Raw genomic sequence first — 21,375 nt, 5'->3', positions numbered from 1 at the left:
GGTGGTACCTGAACAAATTAAAGTTCAGCAGCAGCCTCTTGCCTCACACACCTCAGAGAACCTCCTCTGCTGCTACACTGCTGGGGGAGAAAGGCCAAGGATAAGGACTTTCCCACTGGGACTCTATGAGGAGAAATGCAGAACCTTTCCACTTGTCCAGGTGTACTTCAGGTTAACAAGGAATAACTTCTCCTATTTGCAAATGAGGATTTGAGTGGGACACTGCTGTTATTAAAACACTGCTGGTTGGATCACCTTTCACAGCAATCTCTCCTCGGGAAAGCAGAGAGACAGAAATGCAGTGGGTCTATAATCAAAGCAAAAAACAACTAAGGTCTAATTTTAAAGAGAAAAACACATAAAAGCTACCACTACATTACCTCATTGCCTGAGACACCTAGAGATCCTCAGTATTTTCTCAAAAATTATGGCTCCCTCATTCCTGGGCACAGAGTTGCTGCATGGGAGCATTATTTACACCACCACTCTGTTTCCCTTCACAATTCAGGAGTATTTTAAGCTGTGCTTCAGAAAACTCTCAGCCTAGCAAGCAAAGCTTTCTGGTGTGAAAGGAGACTTGACAAACTGAATTAGTTGCGGTTTGTTAGCTTGGTTAGTAACTCTTTTTATAAGCTCCACTCCCTGCTGCCAACAGCATGGCTCTGCTGAGTCTCAGTATGATCCTACTGATAACAACTCCACCACATCTCACTGTCCTCCCACATATTGGCTCCATCGAACCAATGAAATAAAACCAAGTAATGTCTAAATATTTGCTTTAAAAAGTATGAGCAGTTTGTACGACTCTATTGTGTTAAATCAATTAATTACAGTCTTGTGAGGTGAATGAGACTAATTTTATATTGAGTCAAATGAAAAGAAGTATATTATTGTATTTTGTCCCACTAAAGAATGAAATATGAAACTACAAGACTTCTAATAAGATGGCTGGGAAACATTGTCTTCCTATCTTTTCTTGTGTATTTTAATTAATGTATTTTATGTGATGAAGTTAATGAAATTTCTCCAGAAAGCTGATGCAAATTACACCACTAATACATTTTATCTAGTCTGTGTAAGGCATGTATAACAAAATGTTTCCCCACTGGTAATATGATTAATGAAAGGTCCATTTTTACTTTTCCATAAATTCCTGTTACCTGTGATTGTACCCTCACCCCCAGGATTTCAACTTAAGCATTAATAAAGGTATAATTTATTTCACATTTTTTATTGCAGAGTGTACAGAACCCATCTTGTCATAGGCTGACATTATTGCTTACACTTGGAATGGAATAAAAAGCCCCCCCAAAAGCTGCATCTCCCACCACAACAGCACTTCAGACACAGCAGAATGTCCCCTCCCATTAAATTTCTCACTGTCACTGACACTTTCACTATCAGTAGTGAAAAGAAAAGGTCTCACTTAAGCCTCTCACTAATATACGTAAAATAAATTTCTCTGTCTGAAGCTGAATATTACCATCAGACTTGAAACATCATCTTCTTGAAGTAATATAAGTGAAATCATTTGCTTAAAGATGCTGAAAAGACTGATTGCTTTTTTACTGGAAGAAAATCCTTGCCACTTGGTAATAAATACTTACTAATTATGTAACAGACAGGAAATTAGGAAAGTGCCACAGGGCAGTTAATAAAAGCACCAAAATAATAATTCCAGCCTCCAGCTACAGAATATTACTTAACCTTACTCCACAACTCTTATGATGTTCATTATCACATCTGATGTGATACTTAGAAAAGCCACTAGATGAGCACTTCCTGTGAGTGACAGCTCCATCCTACTGATTGAGCCACAACATATTAAAAATAAGATCACATCATTTAACATGGGGATGACTAATCATACATTTAGTCTCTTAGCCATAATTAATATTATGTACATTTAAATCAGTCATGTCATGCTTAATAACTGAAAGTCACTCTGAATAGAATAGTTAGCTTTTCAGTGGCATTTCTTTTCAGAAGTCAAGCCCTGGCTGAACTTTGTGTTTAATATCAAAATATCCAAGCTTCCAGCTGCATCATGATGAAAAGAAAAGCCTGAATCATAATGAAGATCCAAAGTATAAACAGCCAGATGACATCAAAGACCACTGCAAATGTCCATTTCATTTGAACTAAACAGAAAAGTGTTTTCTGTCTTTAAGGATTTTCTTCTGGAAAATGGGACATAATTATTTTTTGTGACAACCTGAGCTTCGTTATCTTACCCATGGTTTCTGAAGTCTGGCTGCCAACTACACGAAGAAGCATTGGCTGACTGCTGCCTGACCTCTGCAAAGAGGTAGAAGGAGATGACAGTGTTGTACCATTCACCTTGGCATCTGCCTGTGGCTGAAATAAAAGAAAAAAGTAAGACACTGCTATTAACAACTCACTAATTTATACCTCTGTAATTTTTATTTATTCCATGAATACACAAAATTTTCAGTCTGTTTTTAAGTAAATTCATCCATGCAACCAATACATTTTAATTCTGAATAAAACAAGGAAGAAACCTAAATAAGAACACTGAAACCTTATTCCACATTCTCATTTGCAGCCTGTAAAACAATTTTGTACTTTTTTCTGACTCACCTCTACAGATAAGATTTCTTGGTATGTTCTTGTTATTGATAACACTTCACACTCTGTTTGGAAAATGACTGTTCAGACACCTAGAAGAAATGCCTGAGGACTCACCTGCTCCAGCAGCTGCCTCAGCCTGTGCAGCTGCGATTCCAGCTGTTTGTTGTGATCCTCCAGGATCTGCATCCTGGCTTCCAGGCGGCCCTTGTGCTGGCGAAGCAGCTTGGCTTCTGCAATGAGCTCAGCATCCCGGGGGCTCTGCGGAGAAACCGGCATCATCTCCGGTGGGGACGGCAGTGGAGACAGACCTTTGTGGTCATGCTGCTGCTTCAAGCGGTCATACTCTGCCTGCAGGTTCCTGTTGGGAAGTGACAAGGGAGCAAAAGCTTTATGGCTCCTGTACAGGGCAGTGACAAGGTACCTTCTCTTGTGTGGTGTGATGTGTCTCACTTTCCAGGGCTCACCTGCACCACCTGTCTCTCCTTCTCCTGAATCCACGTACCTGTGGGCTCACTCCTTGCAGATCCACACGGACCTGGTATTAGAGGGATCTGTGGTTCAAAGTTGCCTAAAGGCTCTTGGCATCATCTGAACTCACAACTGATTCCTTCCCAGGGCACCCAATGCAGGAGGCTCCAGACACCCTCCAGAAGCCAGGTATGGTCTGTCCTGGGCTCAGCCCTCCCTCAGCTTCCTGCCCTTTATCCTTTCCCAGAAGTGGGACTGCCAGTTCCCTTCCACACATGGCTACACCTGAGGAGTCATCAGTGCTAAAGGGGGACTCAGAGTGATCAAAGCACCTCACAAACACTAAACCAAAGTGGGTGTCACCTGGCACCTGTTACAGATGAGAAACCTCAGAGAGGCAGCCACACCAGAAGTCAGAGCAAAACACAGAACTTGGCTGTCAGTCAGGTCATATCACTCTCCTCTCTTCAGATCTGCAAATGCATTTCCAGCCTAGGGCTAAAATTATCAATTTAATATGAGAAGAAGACAAATTAGTGACCCACTCTGTTAAACTGAACTGCACTAACTTTTGGGGCTATAATTTCCATCTTCTTTGTCCTGCCTAGAGTGTTGCTGTAACTTGATGGCACTGCTAAGCTTGTTCTTTTATTCCATAAAACTCCAACTCTACTCCAGTAAAACACTCCACAGATTAATATAAACTATAGTGCTCCACATGAAAAAAAAAAATCTACCAAGCAGGGAAAGCACAGAAGGTAAGAAACTGAAACCTTGTTAGAGATAACAGTCCAAAACCGCAAAGATAGTAACTTGTAGCAGAAACTTCATAGGCAAGGGAGGCCTAACAAACTGCACTGGGATTTTGTTGCTAGGATGTTCCTTTACAGTTTCCCAGAGGGGGAAGAACAGCTTGATGCTCTGGTAACTGCTTACTCATCACAAGCAGTGACCCAGATTTTACTTTTTCCAACTCGCTCTTATTTGAGGTTGTGAGAACAGACACCTTTTGCCAGTTCTGCCTGCAAACCGCAACACACTCTGACAGTTTGGTCTGGAAGCTTAACAGCACCTCAGAAACCTCCCAAAAAATACACTTATGAAAGAAGATTACTGTGACCAGAACAAGAACTAAAGCAGGACGCATCATTTCACACGGGTGAGAAAGCAATGCCAAGGACAAAGACAAGCCACTGACTGTTCTTCAGAGGTTTCTGTGCTTCTCAGTAGCTGCATGATGGACACATCCTAACCTGGGACTGTGGCAGCCCCCACAACACAGTCCCTAAGGGATGTCTGACCTACATGATCCTTCCTCTGCAGAAGTTTTAAATTATTAAAAAAAGGGAGTAATCATTCTTAACTTCAGGCTGTTCCAAAATTCAAGCTATTTCAAAATTCAAGACTTCTTCCTCTAAAACCAACACGTAAAGGGACAACTGTGGAAAGGTTATATTTTCAAATTAAGTTTTTTGTTTTAATGAAATACAGAGTTTCAAATTAATGAAAATTATCTGGAGAAAAAGGACTATCTATACTGGGTATAGATATAGTCATGTAAGTTACGCCTTCTGCCTGACTTAATGCCTTCTGATACTTCTAGCTGAACAAACCAGTGAATAATTAATACAAATACAAAAGGGAATAGGAATGAACATGACAGCAGTATTACACACGGGGTTATTGCTGACTAAAGTTTATACAGGAATGATCATTAAGCTTGTTTTCCACAAAGTCTGTAGATAGTGGCTATCACTACCCCATGAGAAATTTCCCAGATGTACAATACAGGCAATACTCTACAAACAGCAGACTCAAAAGTTTGAAGTGCTGTAAAGCAAAAGATAAAACATCACCCTAAAGGAAACTAAATAAATGCACGTGGTCATACTTACAAACATAATCAGATACCTTGCTACAAAGAAAACTGCAATTATCGCCTGTATCGATATAGAGAGGTCCTTCCAGTAACTGTGGTATTGAAATACAAGTAAGGACCAGGGAGTAATTCTGATAAGAATCCTTTCATATCTGATAAAATATAATTTAAAAATATTTCTGAAAGTCAACGGAAAATAAAAAACCATGTAAATGATATTGCATATTTTCCAATTAGAGGTATGTCTGGATTTAGGAGTTCTGTAATTTAATACTGTAATATTGTTGGAACAAAAGAATGTAATTTTGAAGGATGCATATGGGTTTGCCCTGTACACCTGTATTACTGAGTTTTCCAGCTGCACCTTTTCAGTCCAGCTACACAGTCCTTAGTCCAGAGAACTGAGATTCATCGTAGCTTCAGAGCCATAAAAGTGATGTGGAGTGCACACAATCAATAATATCATAACTGGGATCTAAACTTACAGCAATGAAGAGTTGCATCAACATAACAGAAGAAAGCTGAAAATTAAAAAAGAAGGAAAGAATTTGAAACCTGCTGTAAGAACATCCTAAGAGAGAGCAAATGGCTCTTATTCCTCCCTCTGGAACAGTTTTAAGCTGTGTGGTGAAAAGGACTGCTGCTGTGAGCCAGGCAACCAAGGCACTGCTCACAGCCCTCAGGCTCCTGAGGAGAGGCATTCTCCGACACTTCCAGCATAAAATGGGACATAAGAGAAAGGGGAGATAAAAACATGCTCCTCTCTAAATGAATGCAACTGAGCGAGCATGGGCAGTACATGCAAACCTCGCCTCCCTCCACCACAGGCTCAGGCTGGGTGACTTTGACATCTGGCTGTCACAAATAAACAAACAGTGCTGCTGCATCTACTCATCACTGGGAAAATGAACCCTTTTTCAGTAAGAGAATATTAAAAAAAACCCCATATATGCCATTTAGAATGCTTGCAACTCTTTGAGGCATTTATGAGGAAAAGTAACATAGGCAGCATGCAGTGTAACCTTGATTTATGCAGCTGTGAAGAGCTGAGTAGTAAAGAGTGCATGAATTATTAATCACATCTATCACTGGCAGCATTAATTGCCTGGTGACAGAAATCCTAGTGGACCCTGTTTGCTGAGTAGTCCTCTCAAAGACAATTGAGAATTTGTGAATTCATGTTATTTCTCATCTCCCTACAGAAAACCAGTGGTCTGAAGAAACAGACAAAGCTGGTAACTGAACCACCTACCCCTGCCCCTCACTAGAGTGACAGTGTTTACTCACAATGCTTCACACTCAGAAGATCTAGTTCCCCTTCTTCAGTGCCAAAAAAAATACCAAGAGGAGCCACAGCATGTTTAGAAATGCATCACTTTCTTGCTGTTGGCAACTATACAGAAGGAACTTATGTGAAGACGCCATTCATCAGTCTTCAGATTTGAAGGAGCACCACAGCTACACTGAAACAGGGCAGCTTTGAGATTCAGGGTGTCAGTGCTTTCTCTGGTGGCACACAGCCCACTGCACTCCCACCACAAGTCAGGAAAGGCAAAGGAATGGCTAATAGCTCCGGCTGGAGATGTCATTTACTTAGCTCTTGTTACAGGACAGCTTCAAGCTGTGAGGAAGAGGATAGAACATGAGAGAAGTCTTCCTCTTGTGTCAGAGACTTTGACCCAACTAAAATATTAGGAAACATCCACTTTCCTGACTCATTAAAATAGCAGGAAAGTATTTTAATTCTTTGCAAAAAGTTCTGACTCTGTCACTGCAGAATCATGTGCTTTCTATTTAATGCCACTACAGTACATCCTAGTCAGTATTACCTATCCTACTGTATAACCTATGTAATGTACTGCTTTAGATGGACAACAAAAACTTAACTTGACTCTCTCTGAAATACACTCACTCTTGGGGAAATAGTTTTTGAGAGGGTTTTATAATTGGATTTTTGTTTTATATTGCAACACAGTAATAATACCTTCCATAGCAAGATTGCTTTTTGTCTGTTGAATACAGAAATGGTCTTATCACCATATTCTGTGTGATGCAAAACTCAGCATAAGCCTGAAGACCTAAAACTCAAATAAAACATTTTCAGCCATTGAAAATATTCTCTAAAATGCTCACATTTTAACAAATATAAATTATTTAACAGTCAAATCTTATCCATACATTATTTAAGGAAGTCATACTTACAAGCTACAGAAGCACCAAGGTCTTAAAATGCTAGCAGATAAATAATGAATATCTAACAAGAGGTCCTTGGAACTGACAAAACCCCAGTCAGAACCATGTCACAACTAGGTTAGTTTGTAAGTTAGAGAATGTATTTCAGAAGAATTCAAAATAGGCAACAGAGCTTTTTAAACTGTCCAAAAGCAAAACCTCAGAATTACAATTTCAAAGAGTCTTTTTCATTTAAGTAACAAGTCAAGATGGAAATATTTGGAGGCCAGAAAGTGCAGCTGAAACCCAAATGGAGGTCAGATCTCAATAAACAGCTCAAAAGACACAAAGCAAAAGAGAAAAGGGCTTTTTTGAAAAGCAGGGAACTGTGGAGAGCAGAAGAAAAAGAGAAATGACAATGAGGTAGGTGCTCCCAATATCACAGCACTGCTTCTTGTTGGTACTTGTGGCTGCTCTCCCAGGAGCTGCTGAGAAGTGACTGCATGCCCTGACTCCTACTGTAAAAGTGTACAAGATACAGCAGAGAGACTTAAACCTAAGTTATCAAAAGTTATCCCAAGTGTATGCAACAGGAGTTATGTCAACACAGGCAGGAAAGGACAACTCATGCGCACCACATCCAGCTCAGCCACAAGGAGATGCACCCTGGGAACAAAGGAATGTGCTCATCCTGAGGCAGTAACAAAAGGTTACACGGAGGGTGTTTTAGGATCTGCATGGGAAGGAAGATGTGTTCACCCATTGGAACCGGATTCACACAAGGAATTGGGTGTCAGGTTGCTGATTGTCCTTGGCAACAGCCAAACAAGGTTTGCACAAACTCAATGGTGGAGAACGACTAGGAAATAGAAATCTAAAGGGACAAGACTGTTTGTTAAAAGTAGGCAAGTTCTGTGAATGGCTCCTGGCTGACCCTGTCTTAATAGCTTATTTTTCTAAACAGGAATCAGTGTTTCATCCATAAAATCACAGTTATCTGGCTGTGACAAGCAACCAGGACAACAAGAACTTGTTCACTTTTCAGCAGCTACCTTACATTTTACATAAAAGTTATTTATAGCAGTTTGTAGAGACAAAAGTCATGATTTTGTCATCATCAATGAAAATCAAGCAGTGTGACCTCCATGCTGTGAGACAGAGACAGAGCTCTCTGTCCCTGCTGTGTTGAGCACCCACAAAAGACGAGGCTGCCTGTGGTGGCATCCCATCCATAACTATGCCTCCAGTAGTACAAATGAGAAGAACAAGCTTGCAGACTACAGCTCTAGTTTAATCCAGGACTGGCAAACTTCAAACCAGGTATTTTTAAGGTGTAATTCCTGCCAGAGATCTTTTACCATCCCTCTCAGTAATTGCTAAATTAAATAAAGCCCATGTAGAAATTTGTGGCATAAACTCTCAAAGGGTTTTTTAGCTTATTTAGGTATCTAGCTCCATGTTATACTAGTTTTCATATACTACCTTTCTAATCTAAAACTAGTGTGCTTTAAAAGTCACCCTCCTTTCTGCTAGGTAGCTTATTTTTTATACAGAGAGAAAACCATGACGATTTTTTCCTTCTTCCATGACTCATTACATAATGTTGTTTAAAAAAGTTAACACCCATCTCCTGAAAACTAAGCTATCTTATCATCTGTAGCTACTAGTTATTTCTTAGCTACAGTCCTGAACATGCAAAGTATGATGTCTTATTTCAAAATACTGATTTTTCTCCACTTTAGAAAGTACTTGGACTTTATGTGCTACATAGTAGGAGGTTTGTGGTTTGTTTCAAACAAAATTTCCCTGCTGTTCAGTGAGCAAAAGCATTGTTTACTACAGTTTTCTGTGTGAAACATTTTCCTCATTCTTGATCCCTACAATCTTCTCCATTCTCCCAAATCCTCCTGACAAAATGTCTTTGATGGAGCCACTGTAATTGATTAGCACCATCCAAAGAAGACTCATACATGGTGAGAAGATCTATGACACTGTCAACTCTTGCATTATTTCCTTGACAAGCCTAAGGCAAATGATTAGTGCATTAAACCCTCAATGTAAGCAGAAGTACCTAGCTCTTACAGAGGCAAGGAAAAAAAGAGCATGAAAATGCCAATAGACTGTACCAAAAAGGCTGAAGATAGTAGAAGACAAACAAACCCATGTTTTTTTGGTAGAACTAAATGATTTCTATCTTACAGTCTGGTTTCGGTAGTTTACAGTTGCAATTACAAATCTTCCAGGGTCAAGACCTCCTGGATTTTGTGCTGATGGCCCAGGACTCTAGAGTACTGTATAAAGAGGACTGCAGTGTTGTGATGTCTCAAGTATGCATTTGGGGTTTTTTTTTATGGTGATTAATGAAGATAACTTCAATTAAAGTTGAAATTAGAAGTGGTAAATGATACTTTGTATTGAAAGACTAAAGAAATGGCAACAAGCAACACCAAAAAAAGAGAAAGAAAAGAAGATCCAACTTGTACCCACTATGAAATTATTTATTTGCCAGAAGAAAATGCAGTTTTGTAGCTCATTTATCCCTAAAAATGCTACCAAATGGAATTCCATCTAACTGTGCAGTACAATTATTTTGCAGACTTTTTACTTCAAATTCAGCAGCTGGTGGCATAACCCACCTGTTTTCCTCCTCCAGGTCTGCGAGGATTCTCTCCAGTTCCCCTCTTTCCTCACTCTCCAGAGAAATCAGGATCTGGGCAGGGCTTCGGGGCTGGCTCAGGGGGGACTCCTGGTTCAGACTTTGGCAGTAGTGCTGGATTAACAAGTGTTCATCATCGCTGGAAAACACAGGAGGATAAAACAGGCTGTTCTCTTCCTTCTTTTTAACTTCACAGTGAATATGAGGCGATGATTCACTCCCAGTCTCTCATTTCTTACAAAGAGATTTGCTGAACTCTTTGTAACCAACAGCAGAGAAATGCACCTTAAAGCAAAATCTGCTGACCTGTTTCACTGAGTCTCTGATAATTTCCCTTCTCTGCAGAGACCACCTCCCTCCTTCTCTGCTTCTCAGACACTTAAAGCCAAGTTTTTCAACAGCTGACAACCTCAGCTCTCCTCTTCTGACAAACTTCAATTAGGAATTTGCTTGCAAAAAAAAAGGAATCTTCTGCTGCCTGATCTGCATTGTAGAAGGGTATTCAAGCAAGGGCAATGCATTCATTTTTGTACCTACAAACTCTCCTTATGTAATAAGTGTGTGCTTTATTTACCTTTTTTTCCTATAAAATTCTAAATTAGGTAAACAAAAAAAACCCCCTGAACTAATATAATGAAAGTATGTTATTTTCCACTCAGATGTTTGTTTTTTTTTTTAAATTTAAAAGTGATGTACGCTGTCAGAATACAAATATATTCTGTTTAATACATATGATCTCTTTCTTTATTTCGACTGCCCCTGAAGCTGCCTGCCATCTGAAACAGAAATATCTCAGGAAGAGGAAAGGAAATACAATTCTGAAGACCCTGATCACCTCCCAGAACTACATGGACTGTTTTAAATATGGTTTAGGTGCTCAGGAGACGCATCCAAATCCTAAGCAGTCATTGAGAAACCATGAAAGGTTTCCCTTGGCATCATAAGACAGGGTCAATAAAAATGACACTGCTGTTGGAGATCTCATATAACAAAATAATTCAGTCTAAGTCAGTCTAGCTTTTTTCCCTGTTATGTTTCTAAACCAGGATTTAACAGGCATTTTGAACAGCTGTTATTGTTCAAAAATTATAATTTTCCTTGTTTTCATTTTGTTCCTGAAAATGTTAATGATGCAATTTTATGACTGCAGAAGTGCCAAAGCAATGTAGAGCACATTAACACTGGTTCATGAAAGAGAAGTATTAATTTTTCACAAAAGGAAAGGCTTGCCAGTTCCTAAATTTATACTTTTCATGAACCACTTCTACTGTGATTTCCTTCAAACCACTGCTTTGCATTTATAAATATTCTTACGGATCTTCAGTGAATTAACAGTGAACAAATGACATAACTATTGAAGTATAATGCCACTTTACAAGCATACACTTTTTGTGTGATTTTCAGCCTACACAGGTATTTTATGCATCATTGCAGTGACACTACATATTGAAATGTTTTGGGAGACAGATATATATATATATATATATGCTGTGTTTTTATTTCCCTCTTGCCTTGTTTCCATCTATCACTCTACCTGTACTGATTAGCCAAATAATCCAAACCCTGCAAGAATAACAAGTAATACTTAAGCATAATCTGCCAAGCAAAACTGAAGTAATTACAGTTGTGAATTCATGGAAAGCTTTGATTTACCTTCAATTTGTATCTATCTGGATAATGCTTCTTCCAAAATTCAAAATACACAGATCTATTCTCATTTTAATTGTTCAAACTGAAGAACAAACTGGACAATCACTGTTTAACTTATTAACTGAATCATGCCAGTACAACTTCTAATAAAGCAAAGAATGAACTGATCAGTAAGACCAAAGTGTAATACAAGAGATACTATGTATGCATGATTTCTGTGACAAGGACACTGAAATATTTCAGTGGGACAACACAAAATTCCATCTATTAGAGCATTACTACTATACCTAACAATACAAACTTAACATACAACTTGGAAACAAACTTCTCTTTAACTGCATGAAATCATACTGACATTACATATATATTAGTTTTGAGGTCTCATTTTAACTTTCTCCTTTTTGAACCAATATATTTAAATAATGTACTTGTTTCTAGAGGGGATTTTCTTTCAAAACTGGTAGGCAACAATCCTACCAAGTCAAAAGAGAAACTATTTTGAAACAAAGAAACAGCTTTATCACTATACAAGAACAATCTGAGCTCACAGGCTCAGAATCAACCTTACAAAATGCTATTCATTTGGAATCTCAATTTAAGTGAATGAAAATTGGCCAGAGTTCTGTGCTGTAAAGGACTGCGAAAAATTTAGATTGTGTCTGAATTTTCATAAACATCCATCCCTTAAAGCTGTGGTAGGATGAGATCACATAGGATAGATAAAAACACTTTTAGGTAAGTCGGGGTTTACATATTTGATTGATTTAGAATCCATGCAATGGCTTCTCCTACACAGGTGATGAATGAAGACCAAATTTTCAAATACACCCATGATGTAGTAGCTTCTGTGCTGTCTTCAGAAGCATTACTCACAGTTAGTTCTATGTCCTTTCATTCAGAGAATAAATATCAGAGGAGAACCACAAAGGGTCTCAGTGAGACATTAGATTTAACTACTTCTTAAAAATCACAACTTTTATTCATAACTTTACATTTAAAGTAATACAATGAATGCTTGGCAGTGATCTGTCCAACTTACAGCTTACTACTCCTAGTATTTCACAACAATGGTCAGTCCCTCCTTCCTTACACTTGCAATGAATTTCAGGTATTTGTAGACCAAAAATTTTTGTTTAGCCTCACTTCTGTTTTGTATGACACTTTTCCCACACCAACATTTTCTAGCTTATAGCAATTTAACCATGATTAAGCTTGAACTAAGATAGAAGGGGGGTTTTGTGTCTTTGTCCTTAGATCTCATCAGATGATGATCATTTTTTTGAATATGGAAATTATTTGCTGAATAAATCAGTAATTTTTGGAAAGAAGTAAGTAGTTTTAATTTTGAAGGTATCATTTGTTGTATAAATTTGGTACTAAGCTATAAGCCATTAATCCAGATACTACGATACAAACTGAAAGGACATGAGTACATCATTAAATTGAACCACATGTGATACATGTCCATGCAAATTCAGCACTACAAAATTTCATTACAAGTTATTAACCTTCCCAAGAAAATACTTGTCAAAACCATGAAAACAGCCTACTTACATGCTCTCATTAGGTGAAATACTGTCATTTAGGTAAGAACCATTGGTGTTCTCCATTTCTGCTAGCCTGTGGAAAAATAAACAAGACTCATTAAAACCGATTTTGTTTTTCAGTAACTTTCTTTGTTCTAACATTCTGGAAAGAATTAAAGAGCGTGATGTTTTCGATGAATTTGAAACTCAAATTAATTTACACTCACTGTTGATTACCAAAAAGTTTTGAAATAAGCTATCACAAAAGATTGTTTGTTACAATGGCCTGGATAAACTCACTTCTACGTTTTCAACCCTTTTGCTGAGGTTATATTCCAACTTCTCTTGATTAATTAATTCCAAAATCAAAGAAAAGCCTTAAGATGCCAGGGGATTACACAAATTGCTTTGTACCTGGCAATGTCATCATCAAAACTGTAACAATCAGTCATTTCTCATTAGTTTTCACATTCAGCCCCTCCTAAATGGCCTGCATAATTCAGAAACACCTCTCCTGATCAGGTGATATTGGAGGAGAGAAAGAGGCCAGAATAACTATTTTTCATTACCTCAACCCTTCAAAATGTACTTGCTTGGTGGAAAAACATTTTCATATTTGTGCAATTAATCCATTTTTTTTGATTCTTAAGAGCAGTATGAAAGCAGAGAATTGAACTAAAGCAGTGATATACCACTATTTTAATCCTCCAAATCAAGGAAAAATCTTTTTTTGTGGTATTTCATGAGATAAATTAACATTATAATGACACCTGAGATTCATGTAAGAGTTTGGAGGTTTCTCTCTTCTCATTTTCACTATTACACCAGGGTCCACATTAAAAACTAAACCCTATGCAGAATCATAGAAGGGTTTGGGTTGGAAGGGGCTTTTAAAGGTCTCCAGTCCAACCCCCCTGCACTGAGCAGGGACATCTTCAGCTAGAACAGGTGGCTCAGAGCCCCATCCAGTCTGACCTTAAGCGTTTTCAGGGATGGGACATCCACCACCTCTCTGGGCAACCTGCCCTCAGTGCTTCAACACCCTTATTGCAAAAATTCCTTCCTTACATCTAGTCTGAAGCTGCCCTCTTTTAGTTTAAAACACTACCTTTTGTCCTGTCACTACAGGTCCTATTAAAATATCAGTAACTGAGTGCACAGCTTAACAAGGACCCCACGGGACCTAAAGGCCAATTCTGACCACACAGGTGCTCTGGCATGCAAGTTAGGACAGGCTGGTTAACAGCAACCTCAGATGATGCTCTTGCATCCCAGAGCCTGGAAAGCAAAACCCCAAATTCTATGTTCCTTTAAGAAGTGCTCAGGTAGCCTCTAGCTCTTGTTTTTTTTCTTTTTAAAGTAATTTAGAGAAAGATCTGCCTAACGTCCAGCTGGTCTCATACCTGCTAGCATAATGTTCAATGCGTGAATGAGTATCATCGTGTGAGAGCTGAGGGGACGAGGCAGGCCTATAAGGCAGAAAACACTGATTAATCACAAACAATACCCCTTTAAAAGTAAAAAGACACTTAGCTATGCCTATACCCTCACATCTCTATGCCTTATGCCATGTTTGATAAAAAGCAAGTTATAACTCCAGGCGCTGTGTGTGCCTCCTCAAGCCATCGGTGCAATGTTTTGTGGTGCCACACCAGGGATTTTGACCATTTGCAATCCGTCTGTTGCCACGATTCTTCTTCACACCAATTCCTAAAGAAGCCTTTTCCAAAGGATTTATAGAAGAGCTTTCACTCTGGTTTTCCCTTCACACCTGCCTCCTTTGTTGGCATTTCTGCTTCACATGCAGCCCTGCACCGGCTGCCAAAGTCCTGCTGGGAACCTCTCCTCTGCCTCCCACCCTGCTCCAGTGCCTGCTTCCAGCACATCCCACTTAAAAGAGCCTTTAGGGATTACTCCACAAGCAGCTAGAAATAAATACAAGAAGCATAAAATGTCTGAAATGAGCCTTTAATAACACACTGCAGACACTGATGATTTGGCCTAGTGTCTTTCAAGAGTTGCAATCTCAACTGTAGCTCACTGTGTCATACAGGGGGACACTGTCAATTATGTTGGGTTTTCTGCCTTACAGATGGTATGAGGTCCTCTTCAGTTTTTTGTCGATGAAAAAATTTATGGGAATTTTCTCATCAATTATTGTTTCTTACAGCCTCAGCTCTGGAAAACATCAACATTAAATTATGTTGCCCATGCAGTTCAGAGAGCACCCTTTGATGCCACGTGGGATTTAGCCAATCTACGTGTATTGGGAGGTGTCAGACTAACAAAAAGTGATGCAGCTTCCCAAGTTGCATGGCAATTTTATATTTTTGCTAAATTTCAACTGCCCTTTATTCCATCTCTGCTGACTCTTCTTCTGGAACTCCTGATGGAGGAAGGAGTTTCTCCCCATTTTAATTTGCTGGATACTGTGGTTCAGGCTGGGACTGCCCAACAGTGATTGCACTGCATTGCCCAAGCAGGCAGGTTTTGTATGCACTGGTTATAAACCAAAACTGTAGTAATCTTCTAGTTTGTAAAGTTCCCATGTTAGGAGTTTGACAATCCTGCCATAAATCTATTAGACTTGTCAGCTTTCAGGTTTCTAATCAGCCTCCAAAAGGCTCTAGATTAGGGTCCTTCTGCATTTATAGAGCTGCATGCTGGATACACAAAATTTGTCATCATTAGTATCTCTTCTCACACAACAGCAAAGTTTTTCCTCTTTAAGATATTACAGGCCAAGTATAACAAATCTCATTTTGTCTGAAATGAGCTCTGGCCTCTACTTTTACCCATCACATGTTCAAGCATTACCACAGCAAACCAGAGGATAATACTCAGTTCACAGAGTTCCTCAGTGCAGCAGAGATTCAGTGGATGGGCAATTGCTTCTCTGTGACTTGATATCCTATTTTGTGTAAGAATGTGTACAGTACAGGGAAGGGAGGGGAAAAGGCTGCAACTCTTTTAGAGCAGCGGATCACAGAGCAAGATAACAATGGTTTTCTGATAAATTGAAGTTACCCTCATTTTTCTATTTTTTTGTCATACAGCAGATGTTTAGCTGATCTTAACTGGGGTACCATCAATGCAAGAGAAGGTCTTGTTTTCAACATACACACAAATGTGGATGCTAATACTGTGCATAGACTAGGAAATATGTGTTAGAAGTAGTCTTAATTTTGAGCTGGATCATTCTCTTAGTGCCTCTCACCCTGGCATTGCACATGTATTTGTACCAGTACGAAGGAAGGGACAGCACTTGGTTGGGACCTACTGGGAAATGAGGAGATGTCTCTTTTTGCAGTACTGCATGGCAAAAAGTCAGGCCTGACTGGATGAACATATCCCTGCTACCTTGACAGTATGCTTCAACCTCCAAGGTGACCAAGTTGTGTAATATATGTATACTTATATATATTTTCCAAAAGACAACACAGTGTTGTGTAACTTGCTGGAGCTGATTCTCTCTGCCAACTGCAAGCAGAGAGTGAGGCTACAGTTCCAGGTTTGTCTCCACTTCAGAATATACTGCAATGGAGATATACCTCAAAAAGCTTTTTAGAAGTTTGCTTAAGAAAGCAAACCTGCTAGAGAAGCATTGATTTGTGTTGAATTCAGCTGCTCAGAGATACTTTTGCCAGTCTCTGAGTAAACTTGAGAACGACTGTGCTGCATTTTACATACTCTCAGTGACCACCTGTGCTAGAGTTCACAGTCCTTCCTTTCTGAGCACACATACCCAGCACACCTAATCAGCTCAAACAGTCAGCAAGGCTGAGTGACACACCTAATATTTAGCCAAGATAACCATCCCTTTTATAAGGGCTCCACAGCTGCCTTGCTTAAGCTGGGGTCTGCAGGAGCAGCCTGGGAATTCTAGTCAAGTCAAGTGGTGACCAAGTGGCAAACACCACCTTCCTGCAATTCCCTGCAGCCCCAGAGACCTGGCTGGAAGGATGAGGGTACTCTTCTTTGTTCAGCATTTTAGCTGATGCTTCCTGAGAGTGTACAATCAAGTAAATGGTATCATTGTATCATCACAGTTGAAGTAAAAAGACACAAATTCTCACAACTTGTGAACTGCCCCTTTAATGCCTGGCAAGCAAGAGTATCTGGGCAAAATATTGGTAATAAGCAGTCAGAGCCATTAACTTCCAACACAAAAAATTATCTATTTATAAACAGTTCCATGTATACCACACGTTGGTGTCAGAATAGCACTAGCATTGCTGAGTGCTGACAGGTGATGCTTTTCTGAGGCACTTCAAAGATAACCAGAAAACTGGCATGAGAGCACCAGAAAAAGGCATGAGTGTAGAAAACATGGGAAAGCTTTATGATAACTGGTTTGCCTGCTGAAGCTGGAATCACCCTGTAACTGAGAAACAGCTTTAAACATGGGTAGCTCAGTAACTTGAATTGCAGGTCAAGTGCTATAGCATGAAGGAAAGAAATAAAGTTAGTAGAACAAAATGAAGGGCAATTCTTTCCAGCCACTATTAATTTCTTGTTTTTCTGCTTCCTTGTCAGACCAGATGAAAGGACTGTGCTCCAGAAGATACCTGAGCTGGTCTGACAAAAAGTGCAACCTCTCTGTACAAATCTTGCTCCTCGGTATTTCTCAAATTTTCTTAAGTATTACAGGTGACTTAAACTCACCATAGCAAACACCAGCAAACCCTCGGTGTGAAGCTGTCAGTGTAGGCACACCAGAATGTTATTACTGTAAGTAACTAGAAATAACCATGTTATGACAGCTTAATTTCATGTTATGTCAGACACAGCAGTGGCATTCCATATGATCCAAGGTTTCTTTGAATGTTACTTTTAACGTTGCAATTTTTCTGAAATATTAGGAATCTAGCTCCATAGTTGCATTTATAGAAGTGCATCCTCAAGCTCAAAGCTCCTCTATTTCAGTCTGGCTCCAGACTTTTGGCATTCTCTGTGGGTGAATTCTCAACCATATGAGGTTTGCAGTAAGATGTGCTTCTTGGTTGCTTAAATATCCCAGAGGCAGAGCACTTCTCTTAGCTTCCCAAGGGTTTGTGCTCCCAATGAAAATTATAAATCAATATTCCAATGTATACATTTCACTCTTGTTTATTCTACAAAAAAATCAATGGAGGTGCAAGCCATATACATTTCACCATATAGAAATATAAAAAATCTATCTATTAGTTTCTCATTAGTTATCAATATGTGAATTAAAATTCATCCTTATTTAACATTATTCTAGAAGCACCCATGTAACACTAGAAGTAGCAAATGCCACAATGGTAAATATATATCTATCTTTAGTTTATACTGAGGCTATTACTACAACAGTAAGACAATGCATGTGCTGGAGTGGTGCAAGAATGAAAATCTATTCCATAGCTGAAAACCCCTGCTTTTTTAACTTCTGAAAAATACAGTAAACATTTCGCCATCTCAACCTGCCTTTGCAAATCTGAATGTTTCTAAAAGACTGTAATAAAATACCCAGTGAGTTTTGCATTAACCGGGGCACTCGAGTGTGCACGGTTGCACATAAAACCAAATTATAGCTTTATCTGCAAAACTGTGTCATTCCTAAAACTGAATTAAATCCATATCATGTTCAATCTCTGTCTTTCAAAAAGCATTTAGTACACATTCAGAGGGGTCAACACTTATTCAGAAACACAGGCTTTTAAACAACAAACTTTGATAAGCATTAGTAGGTCTGCACGAAACCCCTGTTAATTAGATGAGAAATACATACTCCGGAAAGAGTACACAGTACAAAATCCATGACTGCTGGAAATTCCAGGATTTATCTCATTCTACTTATTTGGGATCAAAACATTCCTTCAGAGAGTGCATCAAAGGAAATAACCGTAAAGAAAGAAGGAAATGATCTCATGTAAAACTAAACGAAGAAATAAACAAAAAGAAAAAGTGAGGGAGCGCAGCAGCAGTAGCAGCAGCAGCACACTTCAGCAAAAGTACTCACGCAGAATCTACTGGCCAGAAGTTGATCAGAGTAACAGGACTGCAAGACAAAAAATGAGGAGGTGAAGAGAAAGGCAGAAGAAACTCAGCAGCAAAATAATTACAGAAAGGTTTAAAAAAAAAAAAATCACAACAACTAAAAAGCAGAAATCCAACAGACCAACATGAATGGCTGTGAAGAGCAACCAACCAAAAAGTGGGAAAAAAACCTTGAAATCTAAAATTTAAAAAGAGAAAGAGAAAGAGCGAGAACAAGCTGCGTGCAATTGCCATTAAACAACTGATTAAACGTGTAAAAAATCAAAGGGAACTGGGTTAAGTCACTGATTTCTCCATGTGCATCATTACTGCTTTTTTTTTCCATGAAGACATCAAAGTCATTTAGTAAGACTAAATTTATAGGCTGAGAAAAGAAGAAATCATCTGGCAACCTCACAAACATGGTAGCCTAATTAAAAAAATAAAACCAAGGAAAGATACCCATTTGGAAGAAAATAAAAATTTAATGAATGTATCATTAGCCTCCAAATTGCACAGCAAACTTAGAAGTCTGTAAGACTCCCAGTAAGACCGTGAGTATTTTTTTTTTTTGCTAACTGAAGCTGAAGTTCCTGTATAAGGACAGGTGAAAGCAGATAAAGGCAATGGCAACTGGAAGCCCAGCTTGTGTTTTCCTGCCAGCCGAGGTAAAGAGAAATGAAAGACATAAAGAGGCTTTATGCATTTAGGAAGTGAAAGGAGTTGGCACCAGCTGGGGAGCTCAAATAGTGTACCAAATGAATTGCTACTTAGATACTTCAGAGCTACTCACGTTTCCATGTTGTCTCCCTCCAAGACAGTCTGCACAGGCAGGTAGCCCATTCGTGGGTGCTTTGCAAAATATCTTTTTGTTCGAAATTTGTTTTTTAGTACCTTGGCAAAGTCACGGACGTCTTCTCCTGAAGTTGTCTGAAAGCCACAAATCACAATGAAATCATCTTTCATGAGGTTGTCACTGTTTTTCAGTTGCCTCTTCCTTTGCAGGATCACTTGGGAGAGCTGTGATCACACCAAGCAGAGCTGCCAATGGCTTGAGCCCCGGAACAGCAAGTTTTACTTGTCCATCACCGTCACCTCACAATGCATTACACAGACACTGCTAGTGGGGAGGAAGGAAGGGAAGGGAAGAAGCTCCAAAACCCCCTGACAGGTTCATGCCTCCCCTCAGGAGATCTCAAGAAGACAAGCAATAATTAGATAAGAATTTGTCATTTCCTCACCTGGCTGGGGGCAATTCTCTGCCTACTTTTGGTTCAGCACCAAAATGGCTGCAGTGAAGGACACACAGCCAGTCCATGTGTCCAGCTGGGTGCTTAACTGTCTGGATCCCAACTCTTACCACACGCTTGTCATCTCCATCTCATGGACTTGTCAGTCCACGAAAGTCTCCAGGTACATTTTCTTTCCAGTTTCCCTCCTCAGCCTTCTGTGCCATTAATATTTTGACCAAAGCGAAACAAAAAGCAGGTGAGAGCTGCTGAAAGCTCTCAGATCAGTTATTTCTTCCTGCGCCTGTTCAATGTGAAGCTAGCAGGCATTTAAGATCAATACTCTGAGGAGAGAACAACTTGCATGAAGTTTTCTACTCCCTTGCCTGCAGCAGGCTTCCCTTGCTGCTGTAGAGACCAGCAGAGGAGCACAACGTAGATTTAGAGTCCTAAAGACCAGAAAAAGCCAGGCAGAGTTTAAAGGATGTCTGCTGTGAAGATGCAAGACTTATTGAAAGCCTGACGAAGAATCGGGCAATTTCCTGATGAATTTTAATGTAAGACTTCAATTACCTTAGTCAGGCTGCACTCCCTTCTCTGAACCTTGCAGAAACACTAAACCCTGAAGTACTGTTCTTTTACAGTAAATTAAGTTCTTCCTGACCCACATAACAGTATTTCTTCTCCAGTGTATCTAATTTAAAGAAAAGAAATGAGGGAAAAGTTAATCTTTCTGACATTTTCACTGAGTTCTATGACTTCTGCTTAGAGGGGAAGGACGTGCTGGAACCTATCAGTCAAGCCAACCTTCACAGAGCTGTTCAAACAAAGATACATAGATTTTTAAAAGTAGAAAAATTAAGGATGGTTGAAAAATTATCTGCAGAAAGACTGAAAAGGCAAATATTATCCCTGTACTTATGATACCTATGAGCTTCATGCAGAGCTGGAAAGAATTTGGCTCCCTTTCTGGTCAGTCTGTTTGGCAGAAAAATTCAGTGACTGTCAGAGAAGTGACACAGCAGAACCTATGAGCCAGTACAGCAGCATCTGTGTTTTCAAGGAACAGAGATAATAATGCTTGGTACTACCAAGTATCCCTTCCGTAATTCATCAGAAGCAAAGACATTTGGGGAAGGGAGGGATGAAGCATGCCCAGACCACCCAGAGGACTCTGGAAAGGAGATTTACTGAGGTGGCTCC

General features: G+C 39.4%; 1 protein-coding gene across 14 annotated transcripts in view; it reads right to left on the bottom strand.

Moving 5' to 3' along the window:
- Window positions 1-21,375, bottom strand: part of DMD (dystrophin) — a 1,181,986-nt gene that overhangs the window by 19,054 nt on the left and 1,141,557 nt on the right. For 10 of the 14 annotated variants that reach the window (XM_069032076.1, XM_069031841.1, XM_069032402.1 and 7 more), the window contains 7 exons: window positions 19,737-19,873; window positions 18,927-18,965; window positions 14,347-14,412; window positions 12,972-13,037; window positions 9,748-9,906; window positions 2,707-2,950; window positions 2,235-2,358 (listed from right to left, as the gene is read on the bottom strand). In XM_069032076.1, coding sequence (XP_068888177.1) covers window positions 2,235-2,358; window positions 2,707-2,950; window positions 9,748-9,906; window positions 12,972-13,037; window positions 14,347-14,412; window positions 18,927-18,965; window positions 19,737-19,873 — 835 coding nt within the window. The remainder of the gene's footprint in view (window positions 1-2,234; window positions 2,359-2,706; window positions 2,951-9,747; window positions 9,907-12,971; window positions 13,038-14,346; window positions 14,413-18,926; window positions 18,966-19,736; window positions 19,874-21,375) is intronic. The other 4 variants (XM_069031916.1, XM_069032768.1, XM_069032690.1 and 1 more) reach the window with 2 other exon arrangements.

This window comes from Aphelocoma coerulescens, chromosome 1 (genome assembly GCF_041296385.1).
Source record: "Aphelocoma coerulescens isolate FSJ_1873_10779 chromosome 1, UR_Acoe_1.0, whole genome shotgun sequence".
NCBI lineage: Eukaryota > Metazoa > Chordata > Aves > Passeriformes > Corvidae > Aphelocoma > Aphelocoma coerulescens.
Note: the sequence above shows the minus strand (reverse complement) of the source record. Positions and strands in the feature narration are given on the sequence as shown.